Source organism: Macrotis lagotis, chromosome 6, assembly GCF_037893015.1.
Source record: "Macrotis lagotis isolate mMagLag1 chromosome 6, bilby.v1.9.chrom.fasta, whole genome shotgun sequence".
Taxonomy (NCBI): domain Eukaryota; kingdom Metazoa; phylum Chordata; class Mammalia; order Peramelemorphia; family Peramelidae; genus Macrotis; species Macrotis lagotis.
Window position 1 is genome coordinate 185660799 of NC_133663.1, and position 17335 is coordinate 185678133.

The window sequence follows — 17335 nt, forward strand, 5'->3', positions numbered from 1 at the left end:
CATTTGCCTTGCAAAAACCTAAAAAAAAATACTTATTCTTCCATATGAAATGAGAAAAACAACTGCAAAGAATTATCTTCCATTAATATTTTAATAGTGACTGATTCTAAGATAATATAAAGATGAAATGGACCCAGGGAAAACAGATGAACAACATGGAAGCAAATAAGAGCCTAACAAAATCAGTCTCCTTGTAAACTTATTATAGATACCAAAAAGTGGGTTCTAAAAATTGAAACCAAATATCAATATGTGTATATTCCTAGCAACTCTCTTCCCTAAATGTTCAACCCTGCTTTTTTGTTGTTGTTCTGGAACACTGATTTCCTTAGTGGAGGGGAACTCTGGATAGGAAACCCCTTTTGCGAAGGTGCTACTTATAATCTTAAAAGGTTGCCTAGGGATAATGAGGAGTTATAAAACTTGCCCAAGGTTACACAAATGACCCAAGGGTCAAAAGAAGAATTTGAATCCAAGGCTTTTGGACTCAAATGCCTTCTAACTATCACATCTCTCATTCTCACTTTCTCCCACTCCCCTTTTAAAGCAAGAAGTGATTTTATTGGTGTTCTCTTAGGGAAGGGTTTCCCCTTCCAAAACCGATCTTTACCTGTTCTTCTATTTTGAATCTAAGATAACCTAGGTCCTGAAAACTTAAATACCCTGCCTAGAGCCACAGGTCTTCTGATTCTGATACTAGCTTTCAACTGCATTGTCTCATATTCATTTCTCCCTCAAGAACCAACAAAACCACTTTTTTTAAATGAGCTTAATTTTCTAATTAATTTGTTGATCTTCACTATTATATTTTTTATTATATATAAGTTTATTTTTATTGTATATTATAATATATTAACTAATATATTGTATGTATAAGAATGTTATTATATTATAATTTTGTTAGTACTAAGTCTAATTAAATAAGAGTCAAGCTGTGGGAGCAGGTCTTGTTGAACCCTACAATACTCTAATAGGCAACATTTAACACTCACTGCTATTGGTAAGGAATAGGAATGATGAAGATGTTACCTGTTTTGATTGCATCCACTAACTTGTCATTTCTTTCTCCTTCCAGTAGTTTTCGATAATATCCTGGGTTCTGGTCCATCTGTGCCTGGGCTCCACTTGTAGCCATCCAGACAAAAGCACGGTGTTCATTGGGAACCCCTTTCCTTACATAACGCTTTACTGAAAGAAGAAAATATAATAAAGTCAATATTAGAAGAAAAAAGACAAAACCTTAGAACAATTAGAAATTCAAAGAAAAAGGGATCTTGGATCAAATGATAATGAATGCTTACAGTTCTTGCCACACAAGCTTAAAGAAAACAACAAAAATATACTATACCTCCACCAAAAATTGTACATATTCCAAAAACCTACTTTCAAACATCTACATTCTATATCAGGGCCAAACCTACTTTTAAACATCTACATTCTACATTCTACATCAGGGCCAAATTATTTAGGTTATCAGCCATTAATCAATAAACTACATATGCCAGAAAACATATGAAGAAAACAAACTGTGCTCACAGGGTTACCAGATGATGTAGGGGATAGAGTTCTTGGTCTGGAGCCAGGAAGACACAGCTTCCTGAGTTCAAATCTGGCCTCTGATACTTACTTTGCCTCAATTTTCTCATCTGTAAAAATGAACTGGAGAAGGAAATGGCAAACCATTCCAATATCTTTGCCATGAAAACCTCTAATGTAGTCACAAAGAGTCAGATAAAACAACAAGATACCTCTTAAAGATTGTAAACTAACTTTAAAAAGTCATAAAAATCTTCTTTAATTCAGGTTGATTTGCCTAGAATTTGCTATTAGGAATAGAGTAGCCTAAAAGAGGAATGCCAGAAATTGGATAGAAATAGAGCCACTAAACCATAGCTAAAGAGCTTTACTGGCTACTGACCACATATTAATGTTATCTATGTTCTATTTTATTTTTATTTATTTTTATAATAGTTTAAATACTACATTTTAGTCGTTCAGGCATTCAAGAGGGTTTGGAGCCCTAAGAACTAAAGAATCACAGTTTTTAACTGTTGTACTACCTGAAAGTCATGACCAGGAAAAAAAAGCCTAGACTTCAATTTTAAAGAATTTCTCCAAGAAAATTGCCCTAATACTCCAGAAGCAGAGGGTAAAATAGAAATTGAGGGAATCCACCGATCACCTCTTGAAAGAAATCTCAAAATAAAAACTCCGGAATATAATAGCCAAATTCCAGAATTCTTAAGTCAAAGAGAAAATATTACAAGCATCCATAAAGAAACAATTCAATTACCATGGTGCTACAGTCGGGATTATACAGGATTTGACAGCATCTACATTAAGAGCTTGTAGGGCTTGAAATATGAAATTCCAGAAGAGAAAAGAGTTTGGATTACAACAGAGAATTAACTATCCAGCAAAACTGAACATTCTCTTTCAGAGTAAAAGATGGACATTCAATGAAATAGGAGACTTTCAAACTTTCCTTTTGAAACCATCAGAGCTGAGCAGAAAGACTGATCTCCAAGTTGAGGTATAGAAAGGAATGATGGGAAGGACTAATTATGAGGGACTTAATGATGTTGAACTGCATATATTACTGCATGGGAAGATGATACTGATAACTCATACGAACCTCATTTCTTAGAGCAATTAGAAGGAGCATATTTAGACAAGGTACGGGAGGGAATTGAATATGAAGGTGTAATATATCATAAAGATGGAGTCAATAAGTGAATAAGGAATGGATTGGAAGAAAGGAAAGGAGAGGTTGAATGGACTAAGATATTTCATGTAAATGAGGCAAGGAAAAGCTTTTGCAATGGAGTGGAAGGGGGGAGGTGAGGGGGAATGAGTGAACCTTCATTCTCACTGAAGTGGCTCAGTGAAGAAATAACATACACATTCAATAGAGTATAGAAATCTATCTTACCATAGAGTAAAAAGGAGAGGAAGGGATGGGAGAAAGGTGGACAGGGGAGAAGAGAGGGGTGATAGATGAGATGGAAAACTGTGGGAGAGATACAATACACTTTTGAGGAGGGACAGGGTAAAAGAGAGACTAGAATAAATGGAAGTGGGAGGGAATAGGATGGAGGGAAATACAGCTAGCAATAGCAACTGTGGGAAAAAATTATTGAATCAACTTCTCTGAGGATTTATGATAAAGAATATGATCCATCCCAGAGACACGAGTTGATAGTGATCTCCATACAGACTGAAGAACACTTTTTTTTCTCTTTATTTTTCTTGAGGTTTCTCTATCTTTGAGGGGAGCAGGGAGGGGGATTATGTTTACTTTTACAACAAGACTATTGCAGTAATGTGAAAATATATAAATAAATCAAAATTTAAAAAAATCAAAGTTTTGATATCATATATGGTCAAGAGACTTTTGTGACTGCAAAGAACTCTGATTAAAGGGTAGACTGGTCTCAGTTTATTTAGTGCTTTGTAATGAATTTTTGTCTCTTTATCCCTTAGAAGGGGACTTTAGTATTCCTTCCTTTTATTTATTTTTAACTAATGTCTTAGTTTCTAGACATCGATACTGTGAGCACTTGTATTTCCTTTTGACTTCCCGTATTTAACTGTGTAAGTGTGTGTGTGTGTGTGTGTGTGTGTGTGTGTGTGTGTCTGCGGGGTTAAGTGACTTTCCCAAGGTCACAGAGCTAGGCAATTATTATGTGTCTTAGGCTGGATTGAACTCAAATCCTCTTGACTCCAGGGTCAGTGCTCTATCCAACTGTGCCACCTAGCTGCCCCCACTAACATGTTTTAAGGCTCCTATAATCGCAGCATTGTTTTGGGGGCTCTAGAAGGTATAAAAAGTAGAAAACAGGGACTTTCCTCTGGCAGTTTTCAGGCAACTCAAGGAGACAAGAAACCCTAAAAAGCAAAAACTATTTACAACATTGTGGGGACATACAAACTATGTGTGAGTTCTGAGAAATGGAAGACATGGGGAATAATCATCATGCAGCAGTTTGTTCAACAGCGACTTCTTAAATAGGGTTGTTCTTGGGCTAGGTCCTGAAAAGTAATGTAGGAAGAGATGGCCTGGTTGAGAATTGTATAGGGAAGAGGAGAAAATAAAGAACATACTATTATGACCAATGATCTAAAGTGTTAGATTCTCTCCTTCAGTTTCTTTTAGGGTTAAGTCCAGGTTTCACCTGGATGAAACCTTTCCTGATTTCCCCAGCTCTGAGTATCTGAAACAAAGTCACCTAACTGACCCAAAGAGCCTTTTAACTCATAGTAAAACCAAGAGTGGATGAAGATGCAGAGGACATGGTCTAAAGCCTCCCTTCTTAACAGAGAAAATCACTTCTCATCTCTGAGGCTCCTTTCCTTCCTTAGAGTGAATGAAGGGCTATGAATAGATAAATGACTTCTAAGGTCCTTTCCAGTTCTAAATCCTATGATTCTTGGGTATGCAGTCAAATGACCAAACTTTTTCCTGTATTTTGGCCAGAGGGGAAGGATGTAATGATGAGAAAGTATATCTTTCAAAGGCCAGGACCATATGCAGAAAGTAAGCACTAACACTCAGAAATCATTATGGAATACACAAAATAAAATATATGTGATACATACAAACATACATAATATATTTTCTCAATCTATATTTACTATATGTTTAGTAATTATATTATAAATATTCAATTACATATGACTATGATATATTTATGTGTAAAGATAACATCCTAATTATATTTACTAAATATATTTACAAAATGTTGGGTTATATGTGCATATTATATTACATATTACACTAATTTTAAATATAATTTTGTGTACTACATAATGATTTTTGAGTCTCCATTTTCTGCATAAAACACATATAAGTATTCCATTATTATTTGTTTCTATATGTATAAATTATATACACATTTTGTGTATTATATAACATATAAAATATCCCATAATATATGAGATCTATTCATTTATAGCTTTTGCTTTCACATCACTTACATTTTCCAATGTATCTCTCCTCTCTCCCCCTCCCAAAAAAAGCATTCCCTCATGACAAAGAATAAAAAAAGAGAGGGTGAAAAGACTGCCACAAAAATCCAAGCAAGATTTCAAAAATATCTGACATTATAGGCAATATTTCACACACATAGCCTCCCACCCTTGCAGAGAGAGAGAGAGAGAGAGAGAGAGAGAGAGAGAGAGAGAGAGAGATTCAGTGCCTTCTTATCATCTCTTCTTTGAGGCCAAGCTTGGCTGTCAAAACCAAGTATCCAATTTCAATTGTTTTGCTGTTGTTTCCTCCATTTCGAGATAGCTAGGTGGCTCAGTGGATAGAGAACTAAATTGAGAGGCAGGAAAAGCTGAGTTCAAATTCAGCCTTAGATACTTAGTAGCTATGTAACCCTGGATTAGTCCCCTAATCTGTTTGCCTTGGTTTACAAGGGGGATAGTAACTACATCTATCTGGCTGGGTTTGCAAGGATCCAATGAGACAATATTGGTAAAGTCTTAACAACAGTGGTTGGCACAAGTAGGAGCTGTATACATTTTTCTTCTTTTCCCTCTCCTCTCCCCTCATTTACATTGATTTTGTCATGGTGTAGAGTGTTCCCAGGAATACAAGTATATTCAAGCCTCTCAAAGCAGTAGAGAAGACTTTCCTGGAGGGCCTCAAACTATGTGAAATAAACTTGTACCATATGCTGAGTGTGATTATAGTCCATAAAAGAATTCTCTTAAGAGAGGTGAATTAATATAAGCTACTTCCCTATGAGCATTATGATATCAGCATAGTAATTAGCAGGTGGTTCTTCCTCCCTGGAACCTTGTGGACATCCATTCATGGCCTCTGCCATCTATACCTCTGTGTAGATCAGTAACAACCACTTCTACCCACATGGCAGCTGGCCTGCGCTGAGGGCTGAGGGAGACACACAGACCCAGAAGCTCAGCTGCTGCTCCCACCTCTGGGGGCTGGTGGTCCAACTGTCCTTCTGCAGGAGGGCCTGCCAGAGGGAGATGACCAACTCCTCAAGCAACTTGCACCATTCTCTTCAGGAAGGGAAGGCTTAGATTTTCTATGTGATTGCTACCTGAATAATGTCTGCCCCCTCTCCCAAAAACAGTTCTGGAAAGTTATTTCTTGCTCCTTTGTCTTCTATTCTCCGCTCAAGATCCTCTCATGGGGTCCACACCCCCAGCTCTGACTATCATTCTTCACCTATAACCTCTGCTCATTCTCCTACTCACACCCCCTAAACCTACACTCCTTAACCAAGCCGATGACACCCCATCTTTCAACATCAGACTCAGAGGCAGAGACCTTTATTCCACTCCCTCATCCATCTCCAATTTCAAATGCTCCTTTAGCCCATCATTTCCTCAGATCACCAGTTCCTTTTTTTGTTTGTTTCCAGCTACATGACCCCACTGGACACCATCCTGCAAATGAAATGACCAGCCTCATGACCAGCTTTGCCTGCTTCACTTTTCAGCTTCCCCTGAGGCACCACTAGACAAGATTATTAGTCTTTCAGGGATGGATTATTTTATTAGCTCCCCACAGAGTGCTAGAAACCTTGCATGATGTAGCAGAGAAGAGAGCTGGACTTGGTATCAGATAACCTGAACACACACGAAAGAAAACCCAGCTTCTGCCAATTACTAGAAGTGTGACCAGGCAGAAGTAATTTCAATTCTTTGGACCTCAGTTCACTCATCTGTAAAATGAAGAATTCCTTCTAAAGTGAGCATAGTAACAGAACCTGTATCATAGGGTTGCTTTGAGGATGGAACATACATAAAAGGCTTTGCAATGCCTTAAAGCAATGCCTTAAATGCCATTGGAGAAGGTGGGAAAAATGGACACTGGTGCATTGTTTGTGGAGTTTTATATGAACTGCTATAACCTTACTGGAGAACATTTTGGAATTATGGCCAAAGGGAAATAAAACTGCACATATCCTTTGATCCAGCATAGTACCATAATTACCCCTGGGTATCCTGAAGGGAGAAGGAAAAAGGAAAAACTCCACATATACAAAACTATTCATAATAGCCCTGTTTGTAGGGGCAAAGAACTGGAAATCGAGGGGATGTCCATCAGTTGAGGAATGGCTGAACAAATTGTGGCATATGTATGTGATGGAACACTATTGTTCTATAAGAAATCATGAGAAAAGGGACTTCAGAAAAGCCTGGAAAGACTTGGATCAATTGATTCTGAGTGAAGAGAGCAGAACCAGAAGAACATTATACACCTTAACAACAACATGGGTAATGATCAACCTTGATGAACTTGCTCACTCCATCAGTGCAATAATCAGGGACAATTTTAGGGGAAACTGTGATGGAGTATACCATCTGTATCCAGAGAAGGAACTATGGAGTTTAAATGAAGATCAAAGTTTATTATCTTCCATTTTTTTAGGTTTTTGCAAGGCAAATGGGGTTAAGTGGCTTGCCCAAGGGTACACAGCTAGGTAATTATTAAGTGTCTGAGACCAGATTTGAACCCAGGTACTCCTGACTCCAGGGTGGGTGCTGTCTTCAATTTTTAAAAATTGTCTCATGTATTATGTAATTTGACTTTCTCTAATGTTTTCTTTCTTCCTTTTGGATCTGATTTTTTCTCCGACAGCACATTCAATTTTGCTCTATGCTTATCATGGATACAAATGTAAAGCCTTCTATCAGATTGTCTTCTGTAAGGGGGAGGAGGGAAGGAAGGGAAGGAGGGAGAAAAACTGTAAAACTCAAAACCTTGGAAAAAAAATTGGTTGGTAGAAACTACCATGTATGTAATTGGAAGACAAATAAAATATTTAGATAAAAATAAATTTAAAAATTTAATTTAATTAAAAAAAAAGAAATCACAGGGACAAGACTTCAGAAAAGCCTAGAAAGACTTACATGAACTGATGCTGAATGAAATGAGCAGAATCAGAAGAACATTGTACACCCTATCAACATGGGGTGATGATCAAGCATGATGGACTGATTCATCTCAGCAGGACTTGTGATAGAAAATATCCTCCATTTCTAGAGAAGGAACTGTGGGGTTTAACTGAAGACTAAGCTTACTATCTTCAATTTTAGTTGTCATGTATTATGTCATTTTTTTCTCTCTAATTTTTTTGTTCCATTTGAATTTGATTCTTATTTCACATCATGATCAATATGAATCTATGTTTAGTTTGGTTATACATGTATAGCCTATGTTAGATTGCTTTCTGTCAGGGGAAAGGGGGAGGGAAAAATATAAAATTCAAAACCTTGCAAAAATGATTGGTAAAAGCTACCACTGCATATATTACCTCATTTACCTCAAAACAATTAAGGATTCCTATCAACATTTCAGCATCTTCAAGAAAATGCAATTTCTCTTCTTTACAAAGGTAGAAGAAAACTATAAATATAGAATATTACATATCCTGTCAAATATTATATTGTTTGGTTTTGCTAAACTGATTTTTTCCTCCTTTTTAATCTTTGTTATAAAAGGATATATTCAGAAAAATAAGGCAAAATGAAAACAAGAGAGATATATTTTTTTAAAGTGAGTCTATGTATAGTATGTGTAGTGGAGAAGTGGCAAGCTGACCTCTGAGTCAGGAAGGTCTGGATTCTAGTCCCACTTTGACACAAACTGACAGAGTAGCCTAGGACAAACTACTTAATCCATTAGTGTCCCAGGTGACTCCATCAAATTCCATGTGGCCAAGGAGGCTTAATTGGTAGAGGAAGTTTTTCTACCACAAGTTCTCTACACTAATAAAATCACAGGATTGGTAAATGAAAAATATATTATTAAGGTTAAAAAAAAACCCAAACACTTCAACATCTCTATGCCTCAGCATATAGCCTTTCCTGCATTATCACGACCTTTGAAGAGGCATCTCTCTTCATAGCTTAAAAACTAGCTCCTCTGTAGTCCTCTGCTGCCGATACTATGAAGGCTCCAATTCCTCCATACCAGTCTTCTGACCATTCCAATATTTCTCCTGGCCTTTATTTAAAATAACAACTAATAGAAAAATACTCACCTGACCATGTCCAAATCTCATCTCATTATTTTTAATCTCCCATCAGGAATAAGCTTCTTAAATCTTATGCCTTACTTCTGCTATATCTCCTTTACCTAACATTCCTCCCAACCCCCAAGCTAGATGGTGGTGTAGAGAATACCATCCTTGGAATCAGGAGGACCTGAGTTCAAATTTGATCTCGGATACTTACTAGCTGTGCGACCCTGGGCAAATCATTTGCTTGCCTCCAGTTTCCTCTTCCATAAAATAAACTTCAAAAGAAATTGGCAAACAAATAAATACCCCATGACCCAATTTGGGTCATGGGGAGTTGAAAATAAATGAAATGACTCAACAACAATAAAACCCAACCCCTACAATATGGCTTTAGTTTCCTCAAAATATTTCCCTCAAAAAATCACCAATTCTTCCTTGTAGCCAAATATGACTTTTTAAAATTACTAATTCTTCATGACTTTTGCTATCTTGAAACTTTTCCTTGTGATTCCAAAATAATGTGCTCTCATGTTTCTCCTCTTTTCTTTCTCCTTTGTTCTCTCTTCTCCCTTCTCTATCCTCCTTGGCCAGATTCTTCCAGACTATACCCTTAACTTGCCTGTGTCCAATGGCAAGTCACTGGAAATTAACAATTGAAGAACTAAATTAATTTTCTCCTCCAAACTAGTAATTTTTTATCCATTGCTACAAATGTATTCTATTTCTCTGGTCCTCCACAAGTCATGACTCCTTTTTCCTATCTCTTTTAGGACATTAAATCCCTACAGCATCTCTCAGTTTCATACCTACCCCTCTTACACTAGCCTCCTATTTAGTCTTTAAGATTCTAATTCTTTCCTATTCCAACTCATTATATACACAGTTTTCAAAATGATCTTCCTAGATATCACTCTCATCAAATAGTCCTCTGTTCAAAGACAGAAAAAGGGAAGTATATATAGGGATAATTTTGTAGTCAGGAAGATCTGCATTCAAGTCATTCCTCTGTTACAGACCAGCTGTGTGATCTAGGCATGTCATTTAATCTTTCAATGTCCCTAATTATAAAACAATAAAGAAATCAGAGGTCTGGACTAAGAGGTCCCCTCATTAATGAAATCACAGGCTTCGATGAGATGAAGAAGAATCTATTCAAGCTGGTGGTACAGCAAATAAGAGTGCTGGACCTGGAGTCAGGAAGACCTGAGTTCAAATCCAGCCTCAGACACTTACAACAGTTGTAGGATTCTGAATAAATTACTAAACCTGTTTGCCCCAGTTTCCTCATCTGTAAAATGGAGATAATAATGACACTTATCTCCCAGGTTTACTGTGAGGATCAAATGAGATAACTAAAATTTTTAGGTCAGTGCCTGGAAGGTGCTATATAAATGTATAAATTATTATTATCAAGAATTGGCAGGGGTTCCACTTTTATTGTCTATCACATTAAGAACAAACTCTTCACAATAATATCCAAGGTTCTCTATCATCTGGTAACCCTGCGAGCATTCAACCTATTCTCTAGTGCTTGCCTGTTTCCTCTACCTGAACCAGTTTGCTTGCCATTTATTCAGGTTATAGTTAATCAAATATCTTTATTCTAGAGCCTAACAGAGGGCCTGGCTGAGCAAATATTCCCACTATTCATTGAAATCAATACCATTACTATTTCTAGAAAAGCAGTGACACAAATGAATTCCCTATAACTCTTTTACCAATCCTATGACTCCTCAAACTGAGAATTGTTTTTTTTTTACATTAGGATTCATGAACTTTTAAAAAAAATTTATAGTTCTTATCAATATAATTGGTTTTCTTTTAATCAAAGGTATTTCATTTTAAGCATATAAAAATATTCCAGGGCAGAGCTAAGATGGAAGAATAGAAGAAGCACTACAGTCAAGCTCTCCTCCAAATAACTTCAAAATAACACCTCAAATTGATTTCCAAAGTAGTAGAATGAACAAAATGTCAGAGTGAGGCTTTTTTTTTTTAGTTTTTTTTGCAAGGCAATGGTATTAAGTAGCTTGCCCAAGGCCACACAGCTAGGTAATTAAATGTCTGAGACCAGATTTGAACTCAGGTACTCCTGACTCTAGGACCAGAGCTCTATCTACTTCACCACCTAGCCAAATGAGACATTTTATTTTTAGATCAGTCAGAGGAAAAGTCTGCAGTGGAACACTACCGTGGCAGCACCAAAAACTTTCAAATGCTGAGAATTAAGTCTGAAAACAGTTGTATGAAAGTATCTGGCACTTGGGACAGTATCCTTTAACTTCTTGCAAGAAACAGCAAAGGGACTGTAGTCACAGAATTAAATGGAAGAGAATAAAGATAAAACACTGAAAAATAGCATAAGGTCAGGTCAAAAAATGTTTTTTTAAAAGCCAAGGAGAGGATCTTATAGTTGATACTGAAGTCAATAGAAATTCCCTAGAATTTACTGAATGAAGGATAGGGGAGGTATGATGTCAGATCTGCGCTTTAGGAAAGCTACTTTTGATAGCTGACTAAGAAGCTAGAATGGAATTGAGAGATTTGAAGCAAGAAGAGCAATAAGCATGAAATGGCATGAATTGAAGATTTTTGTTCAGTGTTTATCAAAATACAAAAGAAAAAAAAAAAGCAAAGGGTTAGAGGCTTTTGTTTCAGCTTGATTTTTGTTTTTTGGATGGTAAATCAAAACCTTATAGTATGAGGGGTACTACAGGACATTTCACTCATACAGAGATAGGGAGATTGTTCTAAAATGGGACTCAATACTTGATTTCCCAAGCTCTTGTGGGAATTTTTCTCTCAAAACAAGACGGCCTAGAGAAATGTTTGGTGTTCTTGAACAGTGTCCTTGAAATATCTCTGGCTCACCCTGGACTATACTTTATATGGAAAGGTTTCTGGAATGGTTTCAAATAAAAGCACTACACATTAGACCAAAAGTAAAACTGTCACTTCTAGAGTCTCCCGTGGCCACCACTCAGTTAACCTCCCCAACTTTGAGGGCTAAATATTTCTCAATATCTTCCAAAACAAGTTCTGAAATCAGTTGACTGATCTTTTCCTCTTTGCTTGAGTTCAGTCTTCCTAAGTCACTTCCAATCCTTACATATTTCAGCATACTCATTGATATTTTTGTAAATTAGCCTTCCAGTTCCTCAATCTTCTCATGGCCTTATTCTACCCTATTCCACAAGAATAATATTAAAATTCTTTCTTTCTTTGGGCCACATATAACTTATCCTACCATCACTGTGTACTTTCCTGCTTTCATTTCTACTGTTTCACTTTTCTCCCTTGCCAATCTTGACATTATAGTTAAAAACTTTTATTTTATGATCTTCTTGAATTCCTCTATCCTATTGCCACTCCTGCCTTGTTAAGCCCTAATCCTGAACTTCTTCCATTAGTCACATCCACTGTTCCTCTTTTCATGTGCTCCTGAATGAAATCACTCTGACTGGTCTTCTACAAATATATTACTCTCTACTGGACCCTCACTGCTGCTGAGACAATTTTTTCCTCCTCCCTTAATTATTCATAACTGCAGCTGTTTCAAAACTTTTTTCATTTCTTGCCTCCTAGACACCACCTATCTCCAGCCTCTCACCAGAGATCCTGGCCTTATACTTTACTGAGAAAAGAGAGACAATTTGCCATGAACCCTTACAGAACACCCCCCCCCGCAACTCTATATCTAAAATCCCTTAATATCAAACCTACTTCTCTCTTCCTTTACTCCATTCTCTTATATGGTCAATCTTTCTACTTGTATCTCAATCACTTCTCTAATATTCACTCTCTTTCTATGTACTGGTTCATTTCTTGATGCCTACAAAAATGATTCCTCAAACTATTATCCTATATCTCTACTTCATTTCACAAATTCCCACAACCTCTTATCTTACTCTTTAATCTCATGTAACCTGGTTTCTGACTTCATCTCTCAGCTGAAGCTATTCTATAAAAGTATCTCCTGATCTCTTAAATATCAAATCTTAGTCCTCATTTTTTTCGTCTCTCCTATAGCATTTGACACCTGGACCACATGCAATACTTGTGCACTCTCTCCTCTCTCTGTTTTTCATGACAATGCTGTCACTGGTTCTTTTCTCAATGGTCTTTGTTGGCTCATAATCCCTATTCAGGCCCCCTGCTGTAAGTGTACCCTAAGGCTGTCTTAGACCTCCTTGTCTTTCTCTCTGTGAGCCCACCATCTCTTGAGGATGCAAGTAACATCTCTATACATATGCCTTCCAGATCATATCTAGATACACTCTTGTCAAAGCTCATCCTGCATCAAGAGCTACCAAATCAGCATTTCAAACTGGATGTTCATCAGGCACTTCAAATTCAACATGTTCAAGGACAACTCAACTCTCATTCCCAAAGACATTTATCTTCAGAATTTCCTCCTTTCTATGAAGGGCACCTCAATAATTCCAGGTCTCAGGATCACCACTTGGAGTCTTCTTGAGCTCTCTTCAATCCCATAGAACTACTCAGGTGCCGAATCTTGTCCAGTATCTCTACATGTCTCCTCTACAGATTCAGGCCCTCATTACCTCACATGGGGACCATTGCAATACCCTCAAAATTCATCTTCTTTCCTCTCCAATTTATCCTCCATTCGGAGGCATATAAGTAGTATAGAGTACTTGCTACCCATTAGATACTATGCTAAATGTTTTTACAAATATTATCTCATTTGATCCTCACAATAATCCTGGGAGGGAAGGGCTATTATTGCCATTGTTGTTATTGTTCAGTTGTTTTCAGTTGTGTCTGTCTCATTGTGATTCCACTCAGGGTTCTCTTGGCCAAGATTCTGGAGTGGTTTGCCATTTCCTTCTTCAGCTCATTCTACAGATGAGGAAACTGAGGCAAACAGTGGTTAGTGACTCATCCAGGGTCAGACAGCTACAAAATATCTGAACCTTGATTTGAATTCAGATTTTCCTGACTCCAATCTGCTGTGCTACAAATTGAGCTAATATAAACCCTTCTTTCAACTTCTAAAGCCTTCTGCAACTTGATTCCAACCTATCTTTCTAGCTTTATCATACATTACTTCCATTCAAATACCCTATGTGGATTAGTCAAAATGATCTCCTTACTATTTCTCAAATTGAGCATTTCATCTCATTTCTATGCCTTTGCATAATCTGTTCTATATGCATGGAAATCATTCCTCTCTCCAGTCCTCCCTTTAGAATCCTAGGTTCAGCTCTCCATGAGGCTTCTCCTATTTATTCCTCCCTCCCTAAATTATTTCATATTCAAGGGTATGCCAGAGTGAGCAAAAGTCAGTCTATCTTGAGAATTGCTAATTTTTCAACATTGAGTATTTACACCTTGGAAATCAAAACACACTGCAAATAAGAGCTTAATTTTCTTTGAATTGTCCAGACTCAAGAGAGTGATAAAGAAAATGTTAATAATTCAGATTAAACTAAAAAGTATGTCCTGCCTAAATTTTCCCCCATGAGAGCTGGTTGTTAAACAATTATCAGAACACATTTGTTTGTATTTATTTTTTATATAGTTATACATGTCTCCCTTTAGCGAATGCAAAAAGTTCTTGAGGGAAGAATTGTTCTTTACTTTGCATAACCAGGTTTTAGGCAATTAGCCTGGCACATAATATAATTATTCCCTGTCTTTCCCCCAAGTGAAGTTCAATTAATGTTGGTTGATTAATCCCAATAAATTATTCTCTCACTCTGGGTGGCTTTATCACTTAAAATATTCAATTTATAGATACACAATTGATAAGTTGCTTTGCAATGGTTCTTATATGCAGAGTAACCTAAAAGTCACAATAAAGTATTGTTTTGGTAAACTGCATTAAGACTGCTGGGATGCCAGATATGAGCACAGTTCACAAAGGACCCTAGAGATCACCTAGTCCAAATTTACACATTTTAGAGATTAGCAAATAAGATCCCACAGGAAGTAAGAAGCAGAAATGGGATTTGAATTCAAATTCTTTTCCTATGTTTTGTCTCCATTGCAACCTGAAGGCACTTTTACTTCTACAGGATCAAGGACCATGATTTTATTTCCCTTTATATTCCTACCCTCCAGCATCTTCAGTACTATTTTCCACAGAACAGGCCTTCAGTAAATGCCCAAGTCACATTAGACAAGATAAGTTTCCCAAGTCTCTGCTAGGTCTAACATTCTCTGATTCCAAGGCTTAGTATAGTGCCTTTAGCACAGACAATTAACTTTGATTTGATTGCTCTAGAGCAGTCTTCTTTGTTAGAGAACCTCAGCTAAAGACTTAAAAGGATTTAGAGTGCAAAGAACTTTAGGAACCAAGTCATTCAACTCTAATTTTACAGGTGAAGGCCCAGAGAAGTAGTAAAACCTTGATTTGCAAAGGTAAGAATGCAATTTTTAACCCATATCAGATTCTGAATCTAATGTTCTTTCTACCAAGCAAATTTGTATATGTCTTTTCTTTGTAAAAATATTATTTAAAAGATTTCTATAGGAATATTATTAAATCTTTTGGTTCCTTGAATGTCTGTTTTGATCATTGCTTCAAACTCTCCTTAAAAGCACATATGCAGGACGGCTAGGTGACGCAGTGGATAAAGCACCAGTCCTGGAGTCAGGAGTACCTGGGTTCAAATCTGGTCTCAGACACTTAATAATTACCTAGCTGTGTGGCCTTGGGCAAGCCACTTAACCCCATCTGCCTTGCAAAAACCTAAAAAAAAAAAATTAAAGCACATATGCCAGGGCAACTAGGTGGTGCAATAAATAGGGTACCAGCCCTGGAGTGAGGAGGATCTGAGTTCAAATTTGGCCTCAGTCACTTAATAATCTAGCTATGTGACCTTGGGCAAGTCACTTAACCCCTCTGCCTTACAAAAGCAAAACAAAAAAAAAAGCACATATGCCAAATAACTATACTATTGGATTAATTTTCAAGTAAGAGAGGTCCTCATATAAAAGAAAAACTAATGATGGAAGAGAGATTTAAAAAGGAAAAAGTTTAGCACAAAAACTGTTTTCTATATGGCATAATCAAAAGAATTATTTCATATCAATTTCAGCATATGGATTAAGCATTTTTAATAAGTCATTTTAGGTGGCAGCTGGATTGTTAAAAATTTGGGTATAAAAGAAACCTTAGCTTTCTCTAGAAGAAACCTTTATAGGAAAAGGTTAATGGCAAATGTCTAGAAATCAGTGTAAAATCTGAGAAGGGAAAACAATTCTTACTTTCAGTCAAAATTTATTCTGCTAAATTTCCATTTGTTTTGGCACATTCTTTATCCTGTCTCAAATGTTTGTCTCATGGTTAATATTAGGGAGTATTCACTCATACATTTGGGAAAAACACTAAAAACTAAATCTAATTAATTCTATAGAAAGTGTTTTCCATGAGTTAAAAAATTATGTGGGAAAAAAAGTGAAACGAGTACAATTTCTAATAAAGATATAAACACAGAAGGGAGAGAGGTTGAAGAAATTTGAGTCACTCTGTTTTTCATTAAGTGACTTCAGAATAAAAGGGACATTGTGTAACTGACATTTAAATTATGTCCAATCCTCAGTGTACAGTATTGTTATTTTGAGTATATTGTCTTACTTTTAAGTTACCTGATCTAACTAAAATAATGTAACTATTTTATTTTCCTTGAACAATTTTATAAAGTACTGTTATCATTTGTAATCAGTGAAACTACTTATAATCAGTGGATTTTTTGAAATAAAAAAAATAACCCATCAAAACTTTATGGATACTATTAATACAGTCCAAAGAATTTTTTGTTTTATTTTCTACTTTTTAATGTTAATATTAATTTTCCATAATAATCTTTGGAGTAGCTATGAGAATGTCTAATTTTCTCCACTGTAGAGACGTTAAGATAGGAAATAGAAATTAGGTAATTGTTAATACTTTCTCCTCCTGAAATTGCTTTATATTTCTTTATCTGTGTACATGTTACATCCTCCAGTAAAATGTAAGCTCCTTGAAGGCAAGAGCTATTTTATTTTTGTCTTTGTATCTTTGGCATAAAAAACAGCTCCTAACACATAATATATGCTTAATAATTATTTATTGAAATGAGATCACAAAGGGGAAAAGAGGAACAAGCATTTATTAAATACTTATTACTAATTAGATATAGTTTTAGGCATTGTGCTAAAAACTACAACTATCATGAGGTCAGGAACGGATTTATGAGTCTCAGTAACAAACTAACATGCCTTGTTTACAAAGTAGCAGCAAATAAGAAAACTTTAATGAATTTCTATCACTCATTCTGTCTTTTGCCTGGTATACCCAGTTTTGTTATTTATGTTTTGTTCAG

At 36.3% G+C, this 17335-nt stretch overlaps 1 protein-coding gene across 3 annotated transcripts in view; it reads right to left on the reverse strand.

Moving 5' to 3' along the window:
- GRTP1 (growth hormone regulated TBC protein 1) overlaps nt 1–17335 on the reverse strand; it is an 80304-nt gene that overhangs the window by 55234 nt on the left and 7735 nt on the right. For all 3 annotated transcript variants that reach the window (XM_074192089.1, XM_074192091.1, XM_074192088.1), the window contains exon 3: nt 1030–1188. In XM_074192089.1, coding sequence (XP_074048190.1) covers nt 1030–1188 — 159 coding nt within the window. The remainder of the gene's footprint in view (nt 1–1029; nt 1189–17335) is intronic.